The sequence below is a fragment of the Gopherus evgoodei genome, chromosome 8 (assembly GCF_007399415.2).
Source record: "Gopherus evgoodei ecotype Sinaloan lineage chromosome 8, rGopEvg1_v1.p, whole genome shotgun sequence".
In the NCBI taxonomy this organism is placed as follows: Eukaryota; Metazoa; Chordata; order Testudines; family Testudinidae; genus Gopherus; species Gopherus evgoodei.
In genome coordinates, this window is record NC_044329.1 from 45,663,849 (window position 1) to 45,682,584 (window position 18,736).

Sequence of the window (18,736 nt, forward strand, 5' to 3'; positions counted from 1 at the left end):
GGCTACACAAGGGCACAGCCCAAGCTATCCCTCAGTGAGGGAGAGTTTTCCACCTCTCATGGGAGTTCTGCTTCGGGCACAATTGCCTTCAGGGCTAATTCAAAAACCAGATCTACCAATATTCTTAAGAGCAATCACAAACTCTATTCCTCATACAGAATAATTAGATATTTTAAATAACTATAGCTACATTGGCTCTGTCTGGTTAGCATATGTATAAACACAATTAAATCCATCTCCTCAATAATACTGAAGTTACATTTTGAAAGATTTCTGATGGTTCAGAACTGCATTTCAGTAAGAGGGAATGCCAGTGGAATACAGAATCAGAGAACACTTGTATCCCACTGCTATCTAAATACCAAGACTTGCTGAGTAGTTTATTTTCAAGGCTGGGGAAATTTGCCCTGAAACAATGTTCTGCTCTCTTCAATGTTTGCTTTATTTCTGCTTGGCCAAATAGAACATGTTCTTTTCTGAGGATGAAAATGCTTCTTTCTATTTCCCCTTGCACAGACTCAGCCCTGCTGTGCAAATGCAGCTCACTAATCTCCACTGAGTAGAACATTATGTGGGGGGATGGGAACCCAGCATGCTGACTTCCTTTGTTTTTAAATCTGCCTGACCTTCATTTCAGACTGTGCTCTGTGCAGCTGAACAGTCTTTTTACCAAATCATTATTCCATCTAACTGATCATGTAAGCTTTTCACAGTATTCAATATTCTCCTCCATCCAACTGATCCCTTCTCCCAACTAATTTTCCATCCTAATTAAATCTCACCTTTCAATCTTTCCACAGTATTGCATAGTCATGGGGTTTCCAAGATCTTTAGTTTATCTACAGAATTACCGAGCTGCATAATCACTGCCCAAGGCTGTTCATTACCAGCATTCAGTGAGCCCAGTCCAGATTCAGCCCTCCAGTGTCTACACATCAGGTTAAGCTTCTCAGTTTCAAAAGAATAGGGAACTCTCCTACTTTGTTTTCTGGAGGCCTCACTGTGAGGAGGGGATTTCTTCCATTTCTCTCCGTGCATATGAATGCCTTTTCCCTATTTCTTCTGATTTTCTTCCCAGTTGCTGCAATCTCTTGTGAACTCACAGAGATTCATCTTCAAGGAAAGAAGTCTTCATTCAGTCCCCCGCCAACTCTTTCCATGCACTTATTTTGCTTGCCAGCAACCGTATATACCATTATGGACACTGCAGAGATTTTAGGGTCAATGGCTGTAAGCTACGGCTGCAGGGATTTCTGAACCCAGATCTTTGACCAGAGTAAGATCTGTTTAATAATTAATTCTTGGCATATAGCTATGTCTCCAAGACCTGCCATTTCCTCCTTTTGTTCGGCGGTCTGAATCTTTTTCTACTTCTCTGTGTGGTTTTACACCACTGACAGCTTCAACTAAGCGGTCTCATGTAGGCATTCCATCGTGTACCACAAATGCTGTTATCACTATCAGGGTCAACATCTGCACTAAGGTATCTGCGAACTTTGGAGAACCACTGCATCCAGGCTCCTGTCCGGCAGCAGGAAGGTTTGGAATGAAATGGCAGTGAGCAGGGCTCTGGTTTATTTAAATTGTTTCTGGATGGACAAACTGGGACTTTGGGTAGTTCATCTTGAATGACTGTGATTTTGGCAGCCCGATGGTGGCTGACCGCTCTTCTAAACGTGTCTCTTTGATCCAGATAAGCACATGGCCACAACTATACTGCACAAAAGCCAACCCAAAAGGCAATACATGTAGTTCACAGATTTTTTGGGGGGCCAGAAAGGACCATTAATCATGGAATTATAGAAGAACAAGGTTGGAAGAGACTTCAGGAGGTAATCTGCTCCAACTCCCTGCTCAAAGCAGGACCATCACCAACTAAATCATCCCAGAAAGGGCTTTGTCAAGCCGGGCCTTAAAAACCTCTAAGGATGGAGATTCTACCACCTCCTTAGGTAACCCAATCCAGTCCTTCACCACCCTCCTAGTGAAACAGTGTTTCTTAATATCCAACCTAGATTTCCCCCACTGCAACTTGAGACCATGCTCTTTGTTCTGCTACCTGCCACCGAGACCAGGCTAGCTCCATCCTCTTTGGAACCCCCCTTTAGGTAGTTAAAGGCTATCAAATCCCCCCCCTCACTCTTCTCTTCTGCAGACTAAGATTAAGATGTACACTGACCTCTTGCATAACAGAGGCCACAGGACTTCCCTGAATTAATTCCTGCTTCAAATCCCACAGCTGAGGTTGAACTATGGCATATTCATTAGAAAAACATCCAATCTCGACTGAAAGATTTCCTGTGATGGAGAATCCACATAACTCTTGGTAAATTGTTCCAATGGTTAATTACTATCCCTGTGCCTTATTTCTAGTCTCAATTCATTTAGCTTCACCTTCCAGCCATTGAATCTCGTTATACCTTTGTTTGACAGATCAAATACCCCTATATTATTAAATTTCTGTTCCCTTGTAGGTACTTATAGACTAAAACAAGTCCCCCACCTTAACCTTCTCTTTAGCTTAACGAATAGATTGAGCTTCTTGGGTCTTTCACTTTAAGACATGTTTTCTATTTTTAAATCACAACTTCTTTCTGAATTTTCTCCAATTTTTCAACATTGTTCTTGAATTGTGGACACCAGAAATGGACACAGTATTCCAATACTAGTCACACAAGTACCAAATACAGAGGAAATATAACTTCTTACTCCTACTCAATACTCCCATTTATATCTCTCGGGATTACATTAGCCCTTTTGTCCATAGCACTGCACTGGGAACCCACATTCAGTTGATTATCCTGGGAAGCTGTGACTCTGAAAAACAGTTGTGGGTCATGGGGGATAGAGTCCCCATCTAGGGAACTGTCAAAATTGTTCCTTTATTAGAAATCTGCAAAGCAGACATCTGGAAGGTAGAGAGCCCAAAATCAGTTTTCTTCCTGTAAATGAGGTAGGATTCCCCCCCCGCCCCGAAATACTAAAGACTCAGAGATCCAGGCTGGGCATAAAGCCTCCATTTTTTTGGATATCAGAAAGAGAAGATTCCATGTAGACCCACTGGATAATGATCAGGACATGTGTCTAAGGGACCCTAACAGACTGTAGCTAAGGGGCCTTCATCTTTCTCAGTGGGGAGTTTTACTTGCAGTAGATATTGGCAGGCTATTTATTCCAGAACATTAAAAAAAGCTATTAAAATCAAAAGAGAGATGACAAGTTAATAAATTTGTAAATACTCTTGTGAACCTGGGGTATCTCTGACTCAGAGTACTTTAAAATGCTGGAAACAGTGGGATCTGCAGAGTGATTCCAGGCACTGTGCTAGCGAACAGGAAGCCGGGAAGGTCTCCTATGCGCAGAAGCTGCCTCCAGTAGGATCTGAGAGAGAACAGGTTTCCCAGAATCCACTCCTGGAAATAGAACCACTAAGCTTCTCCCACAAGCTGAGAGTATTGAAGGCGGCAGTAGAACATGTTAGCCAAGGCCTGTGGGTAGTGGTAGTGTTGTGTGGGGAAGGGGAGTGAAGTGCATTGTAGTGCTTCTAGAAGGTTTCCTATAATTTGAGTGGCAACTAGTTTTTGATGCTTAACCAGATGAATCCATATTCTAAACGTTACAAAGTTTGGCTGTAACTAAGACAGAGATGTTGACTAGATTTCTAGACTGCATCCTTTTTCCCCATTTCAAGACTCAGATGAGATTTCAGTATTACGAGGTTGACTTTCTAATTCTTAAATGTCCAGAGTTAAATTCTCCCATCAGGTTTGAGGGGCAGAGCTGAGACAGAAGTAAAAGAATATAAATTTAATTCAAGTGCAAGTAAACCCAACATTAGATTTGCTGATATGGAAATGATATTGCTACCACCAATCATATTATTAAATGCAGACCTAAGCCTTCAATAAATGTATCAAAAGGATTCTGGTCCCAAAAAATCCCAAGTGCTATTACCACCTCATACTATGAGGGATTTATTAGTTGAGGTTAATACAGATTTACATGAAGGGATAAAACTAGACACTTCATGTTACTTTTTCCATATGGCTGGAATTATTTTGGTTCAATTATTTTGTTGCTACGAGTTATAACAAGAAAGTAGCATTTTTGTCCACATCATTCATAATATAAAAATATAAACAGAAGAGATAACTGAGCATATCATTTATAATTATAAAGACCTAAAATCCATACCACAAGGAACAGACAACATTCTCAACCTTTATTTTCTGAGAGAGGGGTTACTTGGTGTAGAAGCATCGGATTGCATTTAGGATGTTCCACTTTTGTATTACAAATTAATGATACTGCAAGCAAGTACTACATTTCTGACTCCTGACTACCCACATTAAAGGATGGAGAAATCCGAGACCAAAATCTTCTAATCAGGATGCCTAAAGTAAGGCATTTAAATCCATATTTTAGGCACCTAAATATGTACCCTGACTTTCAGAGGTGCTGAACAGCCTCAATTCCAAATGAAGTAAAAGGGAGTGAAAGATGTTAGAACCTCTGAAAATCAAGTCACTTATGTATGTGCCTGTATAATGATTTTAGGTGCCTGACTTCAGGCACCCATGTTTGAAAATCCTGATCTCAATTCCCACAAGATATCCTCTCTTTCATCCTAACTGTATTAAAGGACTACCTGTGACATTACTTCCTGGCCACATGCTCACCTGTCCAGTTGATAGTCTAATGCAGTCAGCTGAGAAACTATTCCCCCGGAACCTGGATGCACAGGTGCACTACGAAAGAGCCTTAGCACAGAATCTCAGCAAAGGCACTCTGGTGCTGCCCACTGTCAAGTTTATAGATTCCAAGGCCAGAAGGATCATTGTGATCAATTAGTCTGACCTCCTGCATAAGAACTTCCCCACAATAATTGCTAGAGCAGATCTTTTAGAAAAACATCCCATCTTGATTTTAAAATGGCTAGTGATGGAGAAGCCACCATGACACTTGGTAAATTGTTCCAGTGATTAATTACTCTCACTGATATGCAATATTTCTAGTCTGAATTTGTCTAGATTCATCTTCCAGCCACTGGTGGCACCATCCCATCCATAGGACAGAACAGGGCAACCACTCCGGGCTCCACACTTTGGAGGGCCCCATGCTTCAGGATGTGGAGTCGCGGGGGGACTGGTGCTGGTAGCAGCGAGCGATCTGGCCCCAGCCTGCACTGCTCCACCAGCTCCTGATGTCTCTTGGGGGAGAGGGCGGAAGCTGGAAAGAGGCGCTGTGGGGACTTGTGGGGGCGGGGTTGGATGAGGCAGGGAGGGGGGCTTAAGGGAGGAGGCGGGCTGCATGCTTGGGGGAAGGGGTGGAGTGGGAGCGGGGAAAGGGGTGGGGGCTAGGGGAATGGACAGAGCATAGGCTGTCCCAGGTCTGCACATCCCTAGGGAGGGCCCTGACTGATGTTATACCAGTTCTCTGTTGGACTGAAAAGATGCGTGTCAAATGTTTGTTCCTCACATAGGTACTTATAGACCAATCAAGTCACCTCATTAAAACTTTTTTTTTGTTAAGCTAAATAAATTCAGCTCTAAGGCTGAAGCGGAAAATGTCACAGAGGTTTCTGGAAGTCGCAGAATCCATGACTTGCACGACCTCCGTAATTTTAGCCTTAGTCATGTGGTACCAAGTGAAATGCCTTATAGAACTCTTAAGTACATGACATCTACACTGTTACCTTTAACAACCAAACCTGTAATCTCATACAAAAAAAAAAAATCAAGTTAGTTTGGCAGGATCTATTTTCCCTAAACCCATATTGATTGACATTAGTTATATCACCCTCCTTCAGGGAGAGCAAATTTATTTCCAGGGGCCAACTGAAGCAGCTTTGCCTGTCCACAGTGGCTGGAAACACATTTCACAAATAGCCCCTTAAAGAGTATGTTAGATGGTGAGAGATAGGTGTTTTCACTAACATCAATTTAGGTGGCTCTAAGTACATATCTCACTGAAAAGCACTAACCCAGAGACCAACATAACAGGTAATTTGGAAGCAAGTATTAGTTATGTGAGCCCCACTACTCCTGCAGTAGTGTTGTAACAGCATCTGAAAATGCCATCTGTTTCTTTCTGTGCCTCTTTCTAGCACAGACCCAAGACATAAAAGTCTGAACCAGCCTAGCAATCTATATAATGGACCATTAGAAAAAAGAGACTCCCAATAGTAAGTAGATGTTCACAGTTCCAGTATGTTTCTTTATTTACAAAGGATATCCTGCCTGTCTGCTTCTGATAATACAGTAGCATAATAATTTGCAGTAACCCTATCTTCACCTTCCTAAAACCTTTTCCAATGTTTTCTTTTTGGGAGTGGTCTCAGTGTAAAAGTGATTCCTTTTTTAACTTTGGGCCTATCCCAGTCCCCAGCTGCTCTAAATTACACTGGGATGAGCTCAGACTGGCTCACAGAATCAGGGAACCATAGCTGGCTCCATGATGCCACCAGCCCTCACTCTCCTATGCCAAGCGGATCTGGTCCATTGTTTAGATCCTGCTCTCTTAGGGGTTGAGAGCTTCTATTGTCCTAAAAATCAGAAAATCAAAATTTATAAATTGGAAAGTCTCCAAAATATTTTTCCTATGAAAACTAAGTCTAAACCAACAACTCTAAACGACTTTTAAACTAGACCACAAGATATATAAGCTGACAGAATGCAGAAAGAATGCAGGCAGGTTCCAGGAGTGAACTAGTGAGCTACTTAGAAGTTGCAGATTAAAAAATGATAAGAAATTAAATGATGGCTTGTGGACATGCAAGGTGCACATCTGCTAAAATTGTAATAGCATCTAATCTCAACGCAGCCCAGTGGACATCACAATGGGGGAAGAACGAACCACACAACACTCGTTTGGTCCAGCCTGACCAGGGACTGCTGGGGCAATTTGCAAAAGGGAGATTTTAAGTGTCATTGAAATACACACAGTAAAATCTTCAAACCAACAAGGGGACACTTTGGAACCCTATCTCAGGGACTCTCCATCTCTAATAACAAAACATTACCAGAGGCCGCACCTTATAGGAGGAGAAATTGATTCTCTCTTCTTCCGCTTCACACCCTGAGGCCAGACAAACTTGGCCAGGATTTCTGAAGTTTTTCAGCTGCTGAATGACTCAGCAGTTTCTTCACTGATGGACCAACTGTTTAGCAGGGAGCGGAAATCATGACCACAACTATCTTATCAACAAGAGCTGTAGAAAGTCAGCAAGCTACTTCGCACGCTGGAGCTCCCCTGGACATCCCTTAGTTCTAGCATGGAGAGTGAGGAGGCCCAGGAGGAGACAATGGGTGAATGGGGAGTTTTCTTTTTACTTTATTTAAATTCACCCTCAAAAGAACATTAAAAGTGACATTGAGGGCTACATTAGTGCACAGTTAAGAATCAGAAAATAGATTCTTCTCATGCTAACTCTAACGTACCCTCACTGCATGTTTATGTTTTCAGTTACGAACTAGGCTGCTAATGTAACCTTAATATTCAAGGGATGTGCAGTGTGGCTGAGTTAATATTTATTGTGCAAACCTTCACTTTTGCATTGCCTGATTTGTGTTGAACATAACCTAAACTTGCATTAATAGGCTGATTTCACTGCACTGTCTACAGCAGATGCCAGTCACTCTTACTAAATATAGTTTTCCAAATTATTTCAAAACAAAAAAATCTTTCAATGGTTGGTTTCTCACCAAAGGAGATTAGTTTTTTCTCAATTTTTAAACAGGGGGGAAAACATTTTTCACCTGCTATGACCAGGGGGGAAATGAGAATCTTCCCATGCTTTTTTAAAAACAGCTTCAGTAAGAAATGGAAGTGTGAAACTTGAGACCTAGCACAGATAGTCTTCAGAACAGCAGTATCTTTGCTTAGTAGGAGAAATGTTTTTATTTAATAAAGTCAAGATCCTTTGAAAATTCTGTTCTGTACATGCACAGTAGAACATGTCGTCTACACGAGCAATATAGTGTCATGGCAGGAACAACGGACTAGAAGTCAGGATACCTGGATTCTATTCCCAGCTCTTACGTTTTCTTGGTGTGTAGGCACATCACTTAAGACCAATTTGACTCAGTTTCTCCATTTGAAAAATTGTGACAAGAAGTTACTTACCTTATAGTCACCGAAGGTTCTTTGAGATCTATGTTACCTACAAGTATTCCATTGTGGATCTGCATGTGCTCCACACACCCAGAACCAGCGAATTCTTGCAAGCAGTATCTGCTGGTCCATGCATGCATATTTGTCCTCCTCATGTTTCCAACTGAGAGCATAAAGAGCCAAGTGGACTGATCACCTCTCCAGTTCCTGCTCTATTGTGAATCCAGTAAAGATCCAAAGCAGAGAAGGAGGAGGGTGGGTTGTGGAATACAGATATGGACCAGACATAACAAAGAACTTCCATGTGGTGTAAGGTAAGTAACTTCCTCTCCTTCAAGTGCTGGTCCCTAGGTGTATTCCAGTGTGGATGACTGACCAGCAGTACTTGCTAGGAGGAGGGTGAAAAGATGCAGACTGCCGAGCTGTCTGGAGGACTGCTGTCCCAATGGACGCATCAGTGAAGATATTCTGCACTAGACCATAATACCCTGCGAACTTGTGGCTGCAAAGCAATGCAGTTGCCCTGCAAACGTCAAGTAACGGCACTTCCTGAAATGATGCCACTGAAGTTCCTTACAGTCTTGCAGAATGAGCCCTCGCCCCATGAGCGGGAGGAAGATGCAATAACTAGTATGAGAGCAGCATACAGCTCGAGATCCATTTAGAGAATCTCTGGGATAGTTTGACCTTGGATTAGTTCTGATATAGAGAACACCCTCTAGGTCAGGGGTGGGCAAACTACGGCCCGTAGGCCAGATTCGGCCCCTTAGGCTTTGGATCCAGCCCGTGAGATTGCCCCCCATGGCGTGGTGGGCCCCATGCCACTCTCAGAAACAGCAGGCACTATATCCCTGCGGCCCTCAGGTTGGGGAAGGGAGGGGGGCGAGCAGAGGGCTCTGTGCGTTGGCCTTGCCTGCAGGCCCTGCCCCCCCCCGCAGCTCCCACTGGCGAGGAACAGGGAACCGTGGCCAATGGGAGCTTTGGGGGAGATATCTGGAGGCATGGCAAGGGCAGCGCACATGGAGCCCTCCACCCGCCCTCGGGCTGCAGCGCTTCCTAGAGCAGGCAGGCTGCCTACCCTGGATATGGTGTGCACCGCTGCCACTCTGGAGCCACTTTAGATAAGCGGTGCCGGGTCAGAGCCCAAACCCCTCCTGCTCCCCACCCCCCAACTCCCTTCCCTAAGCCCCCTGCCTGTACCTTGCACCCTTCCTGCACCCCAACCCCCGCCCTGAGCCCCCTTGTACACCCTGCACCCTAACCCCTTTGCCCTGAGCTCCCTGCTGCACCCTGTACCCTTGTGCACCCCAACCTCCTGCCCTGAGCCCACACCACACTCCACACCTCTCCTGCACCCCAAACCCCTGCCGAGCCCCCTCCTGCAGTCTGCACCCCTTCCCTGAATCCCCTCTTGCACTCTGCACACCAAACCCCTTCCCTGAGCCCCCTCAGACACTCCACACCCCTCCTCTGCCCCAATACCTTGCCCTGAGATCCTTCTTGCACACCGCAATCCCTCCCACACTCCAACCCCTTGCTCCGGCCCTGCATACAATTTCCCCACCCAGATGTGGCCCTCGGCCCAAAAAGTTTGCCCACTTCTGCTCTAGGTGATATTCTGACTGGTTTTGTCTTTTGCGGATAAAAAGTGAGAGCTGGGGGAAATTAAATTTCCTCTGCTCCTTTGGGGGAGGGGGAATTTCCAATATAAATTTAATGAAATTTTGTCCTTTCAGAATACAGTGTATGGCAAATCTGCAATTAGAGCTCCCAGCTCACCTACTCTTCTGGCTGTAGCAATGGCCACAACAAATGCAACTTTCATTGATACCTACCCCTTCAATGTCTCACCTTATGGTTTGAAGGAAGGCTTTGAGAGTGCCAAAAGTATAAGATTTGATCCCCACTGAGGGGCAGAGTTTCTACTAGTGGGAAGGTTCTGATTAGGCCCTTCAAGAATCTGCCGGTCAATGGGTTATTGAATAACCATCTGACGGTGGATGGCACGCACTGATTGCTGCCACGTGGACTCACAGAATTGAGGGAAAGACGACATTCCCCTTATTTTGGAATATCAGTTGACTCAGGAGATGTGTGTTTCTGCTGTGTCCTGATGGGAAAATGCTTCCACTTGGCGAAATAGCATTTCTCAGTGGAATCTTTTCTGCTGTTAAGGCTGATTTGTAAGGCTTCACAGCAGGAATGTTCTAATATTGATGTCCATCTGAAAACCAAGCCATGAGATGGAGAGCTCCTCTGGAACAGTAGATGTTTCATTCTCTTTTTGTCTGGGGGAAGTGAAGGAGCGCATTTCCTCGCAAATGTAGACCCAGAGCTCCTCTGGAACAGTAGATGTTGCATTCTCTGTTTGTTTGGGAAGAGAACAGATCTGAGGTGAGGGTCCCCCACTGAACGAAGATTCTGTTAACTGCTGAATTATGCAATCCCCACTCATGATTGACCACAAAAGGCCTACTGAGGGTATCCACCAACACATTCTGAGTTCCTGGAAGGTACGCTGCTGACAGGATGATTTAATTCCTGATACACCAATTCCCTAAGGTGAATGGATCTCACCCTTCCCTGCTTACTGACATAAGAGATGGTTGTCATGTCTGACATTATGAGGACATGGTGGGACTGGATAAATTGCAGAAAAACCTTTGAAGCTTCTGATTGCTCAAAATTCCAGAAGGTTGGTACGCATTCTGGTTTCCAAGTGCCCTGTGCCATATGACTATCCATATGGGCTTCCCAGCCTAAGAGGGAGATGCCTGTAATGATCATCTTGTCTAGTAAGGAAGGTAGGAAGGGGACGCTCACACATACCTGATGGGGATCATCTACCATGTTACTCGAAGGAATTGTTACCATGGTAATTATGCTGCATTTGGTTGGTGAATACACTGTGTGGAGCCATATCTGAAGGAAACATAGCTGAATTCTGGCAAATGGGGTAATGTAAGTGCACGAAGCCATGGGCCGCAGGAGGGAAAGAAAAGTTCTCACTGGAGCTTGAGGTTTGCACATAACCTGGTCTATCAAGTTGCTCATAGTGCAAAACCTGTCCCTTGGTAGATAATCTCCCACTGTGAGTGAATCTAGAAGTGATCCCCATGAAGTCTATAGTCTGCACTGGAGCAAGGATAGCGACTTTTCTAGGTTCAGACTCCTAGAGAGAAAGGTGGCTGACGCATTAATGAGGTCAACTCATAGGCTTCTTGACACGTCCTGGCAACAAGAAGCCAGTCATTGAGATAGGAGAAGATGGTGAAGCTGTTCCGTCTGAAATGAGCTGCTTGGTAAAGACATGGGGGACAGTGGCGTGGTCGAATGGGAGCACTCTGTGCTGGAAGCAGTCAATGCCCACCATGAATCTGAGAAAACACTTGTGGGCAGGGTGTATATTCAAGTGAAAGTAGGCATCTTTCATATCAAGAGCATACCAAATATCCTTTTCCAGGGATGGGAATACTGATGTCAGAGTGACTATTTGCAAGCTAGAATTCCACATGAAGTGACTGAGATTGTGGAGATAGAAGATAGGTCTCCAGCTTCTCTTCTTTTTGGGGACAAGGAAGTACATTTCTGGGTGCTGAAGTACCACCCGCTCTATTGCTCCTGGCTGGAGGAGGGATTCCACTTTCTGCCTGAGAATCCCCTCATAAGAATAGTCCCTGAAGAAGGATAGCAGTTTTGGAGACGTAGGGAAGTAAACTCAATTGCACAGCCAGACTGGATATCTAATACCCACTTGTCTGTTGTTATAGAATTCCAGTTGTGAAAACAGTGCTAAATGACCTCTGAAGGACATGAGGGGATGGGATTGAGGTGGTTTCACTAATGGTTTGCAGCTATCTAACTCCTGTCAAAAATATCTTTTAGCTAGGGGAGGGGTTTGAGATGGTGCTGTAGACACAGGAGGTTCAGGGAAATTAGACTTCTATATCCATTGTCTCTTATTAGGAGTGTCATATAATCATCGGTAATAAAACTGTCAATTGGCCAGTCTAGGTTTGTAAGATTACTTGTGATACTTCCTTTCTGGGGCAGGTGTATATATTCTCAAGGAGTGAGGTTGGCCCTGGAGTCCTTTAAGTACATAAGGACTCATTTATCTTTTCAGTGAAAAGGTGAGCTTCATTGAAGGGCAAGTCCTCCAAGGGGACCTCCCTGAGAAATCCCGAAGAATATAATCATGATTCTCAGGGCATCACAATGGCTGTTCCATCAATCTAGAAGCTGTCTCTGCTGCATCAACTGCTGATTGAAGTGCAGTTCTGCAGAACCCTGCAAATCCACAAATTTGCAGATGACTTTGAAATTTCATCCAGCATCTCAATCCTCTCTGACTGCTTCATCAGGAGATGAAGAAGGCAAGCTTATCAGTAATGGAGAACTGGTTCACAGTCCTTCTCTTTTGTGGGATAAGGAGAAAACTCTCATGGTTCCCTCAGAGCGGAATGGTAAAATGATTCCCTGGCAAAACGCATGGGCTCTTTGGCATATGGGTCCCATGTTCTCCATTGGTAACACCCTCTAGTGGAGTCACAATATCCCTAGAGAGAAGGTTCTGATGTTGGGGGAAACTGAGGCTCAGGAAGAGCAAAGATATCCTCCCGTGTAGTACAAGTCTCTGACCTTTCTGGAATGCGAAGGGTCCAATCTGCTCACACTGATAGGGTCAGAGAAGGGAGGCTCCATGTAAGAGACAGAACCAATAGTACCGACAGTGGTTGAACCGAGGGATCCTGACTTTTTGACTTGGATGGTAGCAGTTGAACTGGTGTCGCTGATATGGGGTCAAGTACTGATACAACTCTGGCTTTAGGGTCATGGCCCTGGGATTTGGTATATCCTAAGTCCTTAGGGGTTGAATGAGCAGACCTGCTCGATTTAGGCAGAGCTATGTTTGACATCTTTGAAGCAGACTTACCCTTATGTTTGTATCACAGGGGTAGTCTGGATCTGTAAAAAGTGACAAAGAGTCCTGTGGCACCTTATAGACTAACAGACGTATTGGAGCATAAGCTTTTGTGGGTGAATAACCAATTCGTCAGATGAATGTAGTGGAAATTTCCAGAGGCAGCTATAAATATGCAGGCAAGAATCAGTCTAGAGACAATGGGGTTAGTTCAATCAGGCAGGATGAGACCCTCTTCTAGCAGTTGAGGTGTGAACACCAAGGGAGGAGAAACTGCTTTTGTAGTTGGCTAGCCATTCACAGTCTTTGTTTAATCCTGAACTGATGGTGTCAAATTTGCAAATGAACTGAAGCTCGGCAATTTCTCTTTGAAGTCTGGTCCTGAAGTTTTTTTTGGCCATCCTAGGCTATGCAGCAGTAAGAAGGAATTGGAGAGACAGCCAGTCTGTTTCACCCTTTTATGCCTTCAGTTAGAAATGCAAGGCGGAAAAGGGTGCACGTGAAGATAAATGGTTGCTGCTTGCAAGAATTCTGACTCCAGGTGCATGGAGCACATGCCTATTCAGAGTGGAATATGCATAGGACCAGCACTGGAAGAAGAATAATTCTTACTAACCTTGTAAAGCACTTGCAGATCTATGAATTAAAAGTGCTATGTAGAAACAAAGCATTATAATTACAGGTGCTTGCTTGCTAGCTAAAGATAGATATGCACAGCAGCACTGGCTAATCAAACAGCTAGCAGTGTTGCTGACATTATGAAGGGTCATGACTAAAAGACAGTATATCCTACTAGATTTTGCTTCTTTTTTGATCTGTATGTGTTTGATACTTAAATTCATATAGAATATTTGAAGCCTACATTTCCTGAGGTTAAACAGTGAAACCAAAACCCCATCCAAGCTATCATTACATTCCAAACTTTCAATAGCTTTTACAAAAATGCTAGAACAATGTTGGATAATTTGGGGAATTTAGTAGCATAAAGTGAATATTTCATTTCATTACCACTTCCATGCAACAACTATGGTTGTACCATTACTAGCCCCACAAGGGGAAAAAGGCTGAAAAATAATTAGCAGTGCATAGACCATGGATACAGAGGTTATCCAAAGAACATTTAGACACCAACACAAAATTTACACAGAGCATTAGTAGCCACAAAGCAGACAAGCAAACTAGAGAAGCCAACAGATGAAACTAAAAATCACATACTCCTAGCATTAGCTGAGCACAGCTTGAGGTCTTACCCCTGCTAGGCATCAATAGGCGCTTCTTCACGTTGCCTGACAGAGCACAAGTGAACAGAAAAGAGAAAAAACACCATATCAGCAATCTGAACAGTAGCATTTTTTTTAAAACTAAATATTCAACACAAACAGTAAGATGTCCATTGCTGCTTGTGTAATTTGTGTTCAGTATAAATGCTAATTTAATCTAAGAATAAATGTGAAGGAGAAAAAACCCGGTGTGGCTGTATTGAAATGCAATGGCAAGATATCTTTAATACAGCATAGTAAATTTATGGGGTTGGAGCAGAATGGGAGAGAATCTGGTCTCACTCCCGAAGAAGGTCTTTGAAGGCATGACAGTCAGTTTTGCTCACTTCTGGGAAACTTGGAAGCTACTACGTTTTTCCCCTCACCCTGTCACAATCACTGTTAAGTGCCACGCTTTTCTTTTAATTGAGCCATTCCCCACCTTCCTATTCCTGTTAAGGCTATTTGAATAGGCCATCTCATTCTTGACTGAGGAGCCAGTGGCACTTTCCCTGCTTTGCCTTCTCAGCTGATGCCTAGCTCTTCAAGACAGAGTCCTGGACTCCATGCCAGGAGAATTGTACCTCCATCTCCTGCTGCAAGCACATGCTTCCTTCACCCATGCTATTTACTGGGCTGAAGGAAGGGGTGAGACCCATCAACAGTGAGAGGAGGACTCTCAGTGAGAGGGCCAACCAGGGAGGCAGTAGTGAATTCCTAATGAAAGAAGAAAAACCATTTGGGAAATTTTCTGTAGTAATTCCCATGGCAATAAGAGTAATAAAAAAAGAAGAGAGATTTGTCTTATTCTCTCATGTTTGCCAGGCTGGGACCAGCCTGACATCATGACGTGATCAAAGTAGACAGAGTTCCACTAGCCTAGCAGCTCTGTATCAATGTACTACTCAGACTGTACACATCCATGCCTGCACAAGCAAAATCAAACCAGCCTTTGCAAGAAGAGAAATATAAACCATAACATTTTTTGTTCAAAACTATTAAGGCCTCTAAAATAAAAAATAAAAAAGCAATCTCCCCTGGAATAAGGACTGATGCTGTCCATCAGGCAGTACTCTTTACAAAATACTGAAATGGAAGTAATTAACAGGAGCACTTTCCTTGAAGACACAAGAAACACCCAACAGATGACAATGTACATGTACTAGAAAATATTTACCATCCATCCCATTGTGTTGCTCATAGCTTCTTTTTCCCAGGATAGTTGGGGATCCATTGTTTATGACAGGTGTGAACTTGGCAGGAGTCAGATTGTTAAGAGAACTGGACAAACTCTTTATGGGGTCTGGTTTCGGAGGACATGGATGAGATTCTATTGTAAAAAGAGCAGGGTGTTATTTTTATTAGAAGATACATGGAGACTATAAACCCAAACACAAAGGGCAAAATTCAGAGATAATGTAAGGCACATCCCTTTTATATGAACAGAAACTCTTACATTCAAACTGCCTTATACTGACTTAAGCCTACTCTACTGATATGCAAAGGAATCTGAATTAGCAAAAAGAGGTCTGAACACTAATTGCCACATATATCACTTCTGAATTTGGCCCCAAGTCTAACAGAAGATTTCTACTTATATAAAGCACTGTAAATATACTGCTGAATTCAACAAGGATGTTTAACCTGTGCTGTAATATACACTGCAATATAATCCTACGATAGGTGCTAGAAGGCTGTTTTGTATCCTTTTCTAAAACTATGTTTTCCACAGATTCTGGATAATTTCTAGGCTGCTCTATATTAGAAGCCATCTTCAAGAAGTCATGCAACATCCATAGGCTACCCAGAAGTTACAACTTTGCCAATTTATCAGTATTCTATAAATGTAGTTGCTAAACTGGCCAAGCCACTGAGGACTTAAAACAAAACTATCAAGAACATGCACATAATTTAAATCTAACCTTTGGCTGAGGCAGAGATCAAGCATGGCATGCCAAAGGAAAAGATGTTGAGAAGTTACAAGCAACTGAAAACAGGGGTTTAAAATGAGTTGCTCTTTCTCGGCCCTAACTATGGATTCACAGCCTTGACTCTGTAATAGCAAGAAGTAGCACAACACTCCTGAAGATAGTTACATCAAAAGGAGAATGGGCCCTGTTTTCCAGTTTAAGAGCCACATTGAAATCTGTCACACCACTGAAGCATATGCTTTCAGATGAGACATTAAAAACCAAGATCCTATTCTGTGTGAACATTAAAGATCCTATGGTACTCTTCATAAAGAGTGTTTTTTTCCCTCTAGGATTCCCTAGCAAAATTTCCTCTCCCTTTAGTGGCTACATTTTGGTTGTGCTGCATGCATACAGTTTGGGGATTCTTTGGAATATTTCTCATTACAGAGTATTTTAATTGTTAAGTACTGTATCTAGAACAAAAGCAGACAAACCATATTTAATGAATATTCACACAATACACACACACACAAGCTTATCTTTTATAAATAAAAATATTCAAAGAAACAAAACTGACTTCACAATTTCTTATCAAAGTTAACAGATAATTAGTTTAATTGCTGAAATGGGAGCCTTAAAGTAACTCCCAAATCAACTCTCTGGAATTTAAAAGCAGTTGGACAGTGCTCTAGATACCAAAGCCAATCTCCACTTCCCCATCCATATCACTCAGCAAGACTAGAGAAGTGGCCAGAGGATGCTTTTAACATTAGAGCACTGTTCTGGGTGCTCATTTAAGGCTCTAAATTCAGTATTTTAAACTAACCAGGCAAGTTTGAAGGATGCTGTGTAGTGTCTGTTGGAGGAGACGACGAGGAAGAAGTGTGACTGTTTTACAACTGCCCCTGACCCCACCTGCGCAACCTACCAGTCCCCTCAGGAGCAGTTTGTGGTTCTGGTCCCTTTAAACTCAATGGTTATTTAAATACAAAAATTGAGAATCTTAAATTTTAGTTTCAACAAAAAGTGAGTTGACAGTGGCTGTCTGGCCACAAACTGCAGTGAAGAGAGAGCTAGTTCTTAGGAAACTAGAGAGGGCAGCAGGTCAAGGACTTCAGTTACCTACAAAAACAAACATTAAGTAATAAGAGAAGAGGAAATTAAAACTGATTTAAAAAAAAATCTACATCAAAAATATTACAAGAAGGGTTTCTGTAGCCTTTTCCCCTACTATTCCTCTTAGCCTTATATTTTGAATAGTAGAAGGAGGCAATACATTAAGTACCATAATTTTTTTAAATACAAAGAAACAGTTAATAAGCCACTCTGATGCCAGCGCGGGCTGTGGTAAAGTCATAGGGCCTTCACTGTCCTGCCCCACAACACACTCAAGGCATGCACCAATAGCCAATTAATGTACAAAATATCATGGGTTACTGCAATATTCATTTGACAGAATTCCCAGATATGAGATCTTTCTTTAAGGCAATGAATGGTTCAGGTGTGATTATATAACAACTTGCAGAGAGCAATATGTTTATAGGAAACAGCAACAAATCAAATTAAGCACAATTTCAGTTCTATTCACTGAAATACTTGGATAAAAGTTGCTAATAAAATATCAGCCATTTGTTTCAAAGATCCCAAGCACTTTTCACATTGCAAACTACATACACCTGAAATCATGCCATCCACTCTTAAGGAAGACTGTGTCAGATGTTTAACAGCACAAAACAATTCTAAACTATTTAGGACAGGAGGAGAAGAATACTGTATCCAAACAAAACTGCAGAAGGAATTTTTGGGCAGGATACAAGAATTAATTCCCTACTTTTGTAGAAGAGGCAAGCAGTCTGGGGTTTTGTTTGGCTGCTTTAAAATGGTCAGAAGTGATTGAGACCTTTCTTTTATGTGCAATCTGAAAGACAGAACCTTCAGCAGCACAATATATACTAACTTCACCCTGGGATCATGATTCAAACTCACTCGGGAGGAAGAGGACTGCCTACTGAATCACCTCTGGCACCTAAATGTTTTTTTTTAGATCAGTAGTTGGATGCAAGAACTAACAATCTAGGAATTATTTTGGGGAAGTTCTGTGGCCTGTGTTATGCATGAAGTTTGACTAAATGATCACAATGGTCCCTGCTGGCCTTGAAATCTATGAATCTTTCACTGACCATGATTTCTGCATTTAAACCTCTTCCACTACAAAATCTTTGCCCTCAAAGGCACGAGAGGTCAAGCAAGCAAATGACAACTCATTTTCTGTTAAATTCTAGTGAAATCCTTCTCAGACATTTGCCTACTGTGCAGTAATTATGATGCTAAGGAGAGGCCCCAGCAGAGCTGCAGTCTCCTTCTATAACTCCTGCATAACACTTACTATAAGCACTTCATGGAGAAAGTGCTCTATCCTTAGGCCTTTTAGACTTAAGAGGCTGCACAGTGGATCCCATTGTAGGAGTTACATTAAAACTGCACCAGAGTGAGATTGTGGACCAGCCAACTGCATCCCACCAATCACA

The 18,736-nt window shown here is 42.8% G+C and overlaps 1 protein-coding gene across 1 annotated transcript in view; it reads right to left on the reverse strand.

Annotated features, from left to right (window-relative positions):
* The window catches only part of MTA1 (metastasis associated 1), a 176,702-nt gene that overhangs the window by 20,851 nt on the left and 137,115 nt on the right, over positions 1–18,736 (reverse strand). The window contains 2 exon segments of the mRNA XM_030572101.1: positions 14,287–14,322; positions 15,473–15,625. Of these exon segments, the coding sequence (XP_030427961.1) occupies positions 14,287–14,322; positions 15,473–15,625 (189 nt within the window).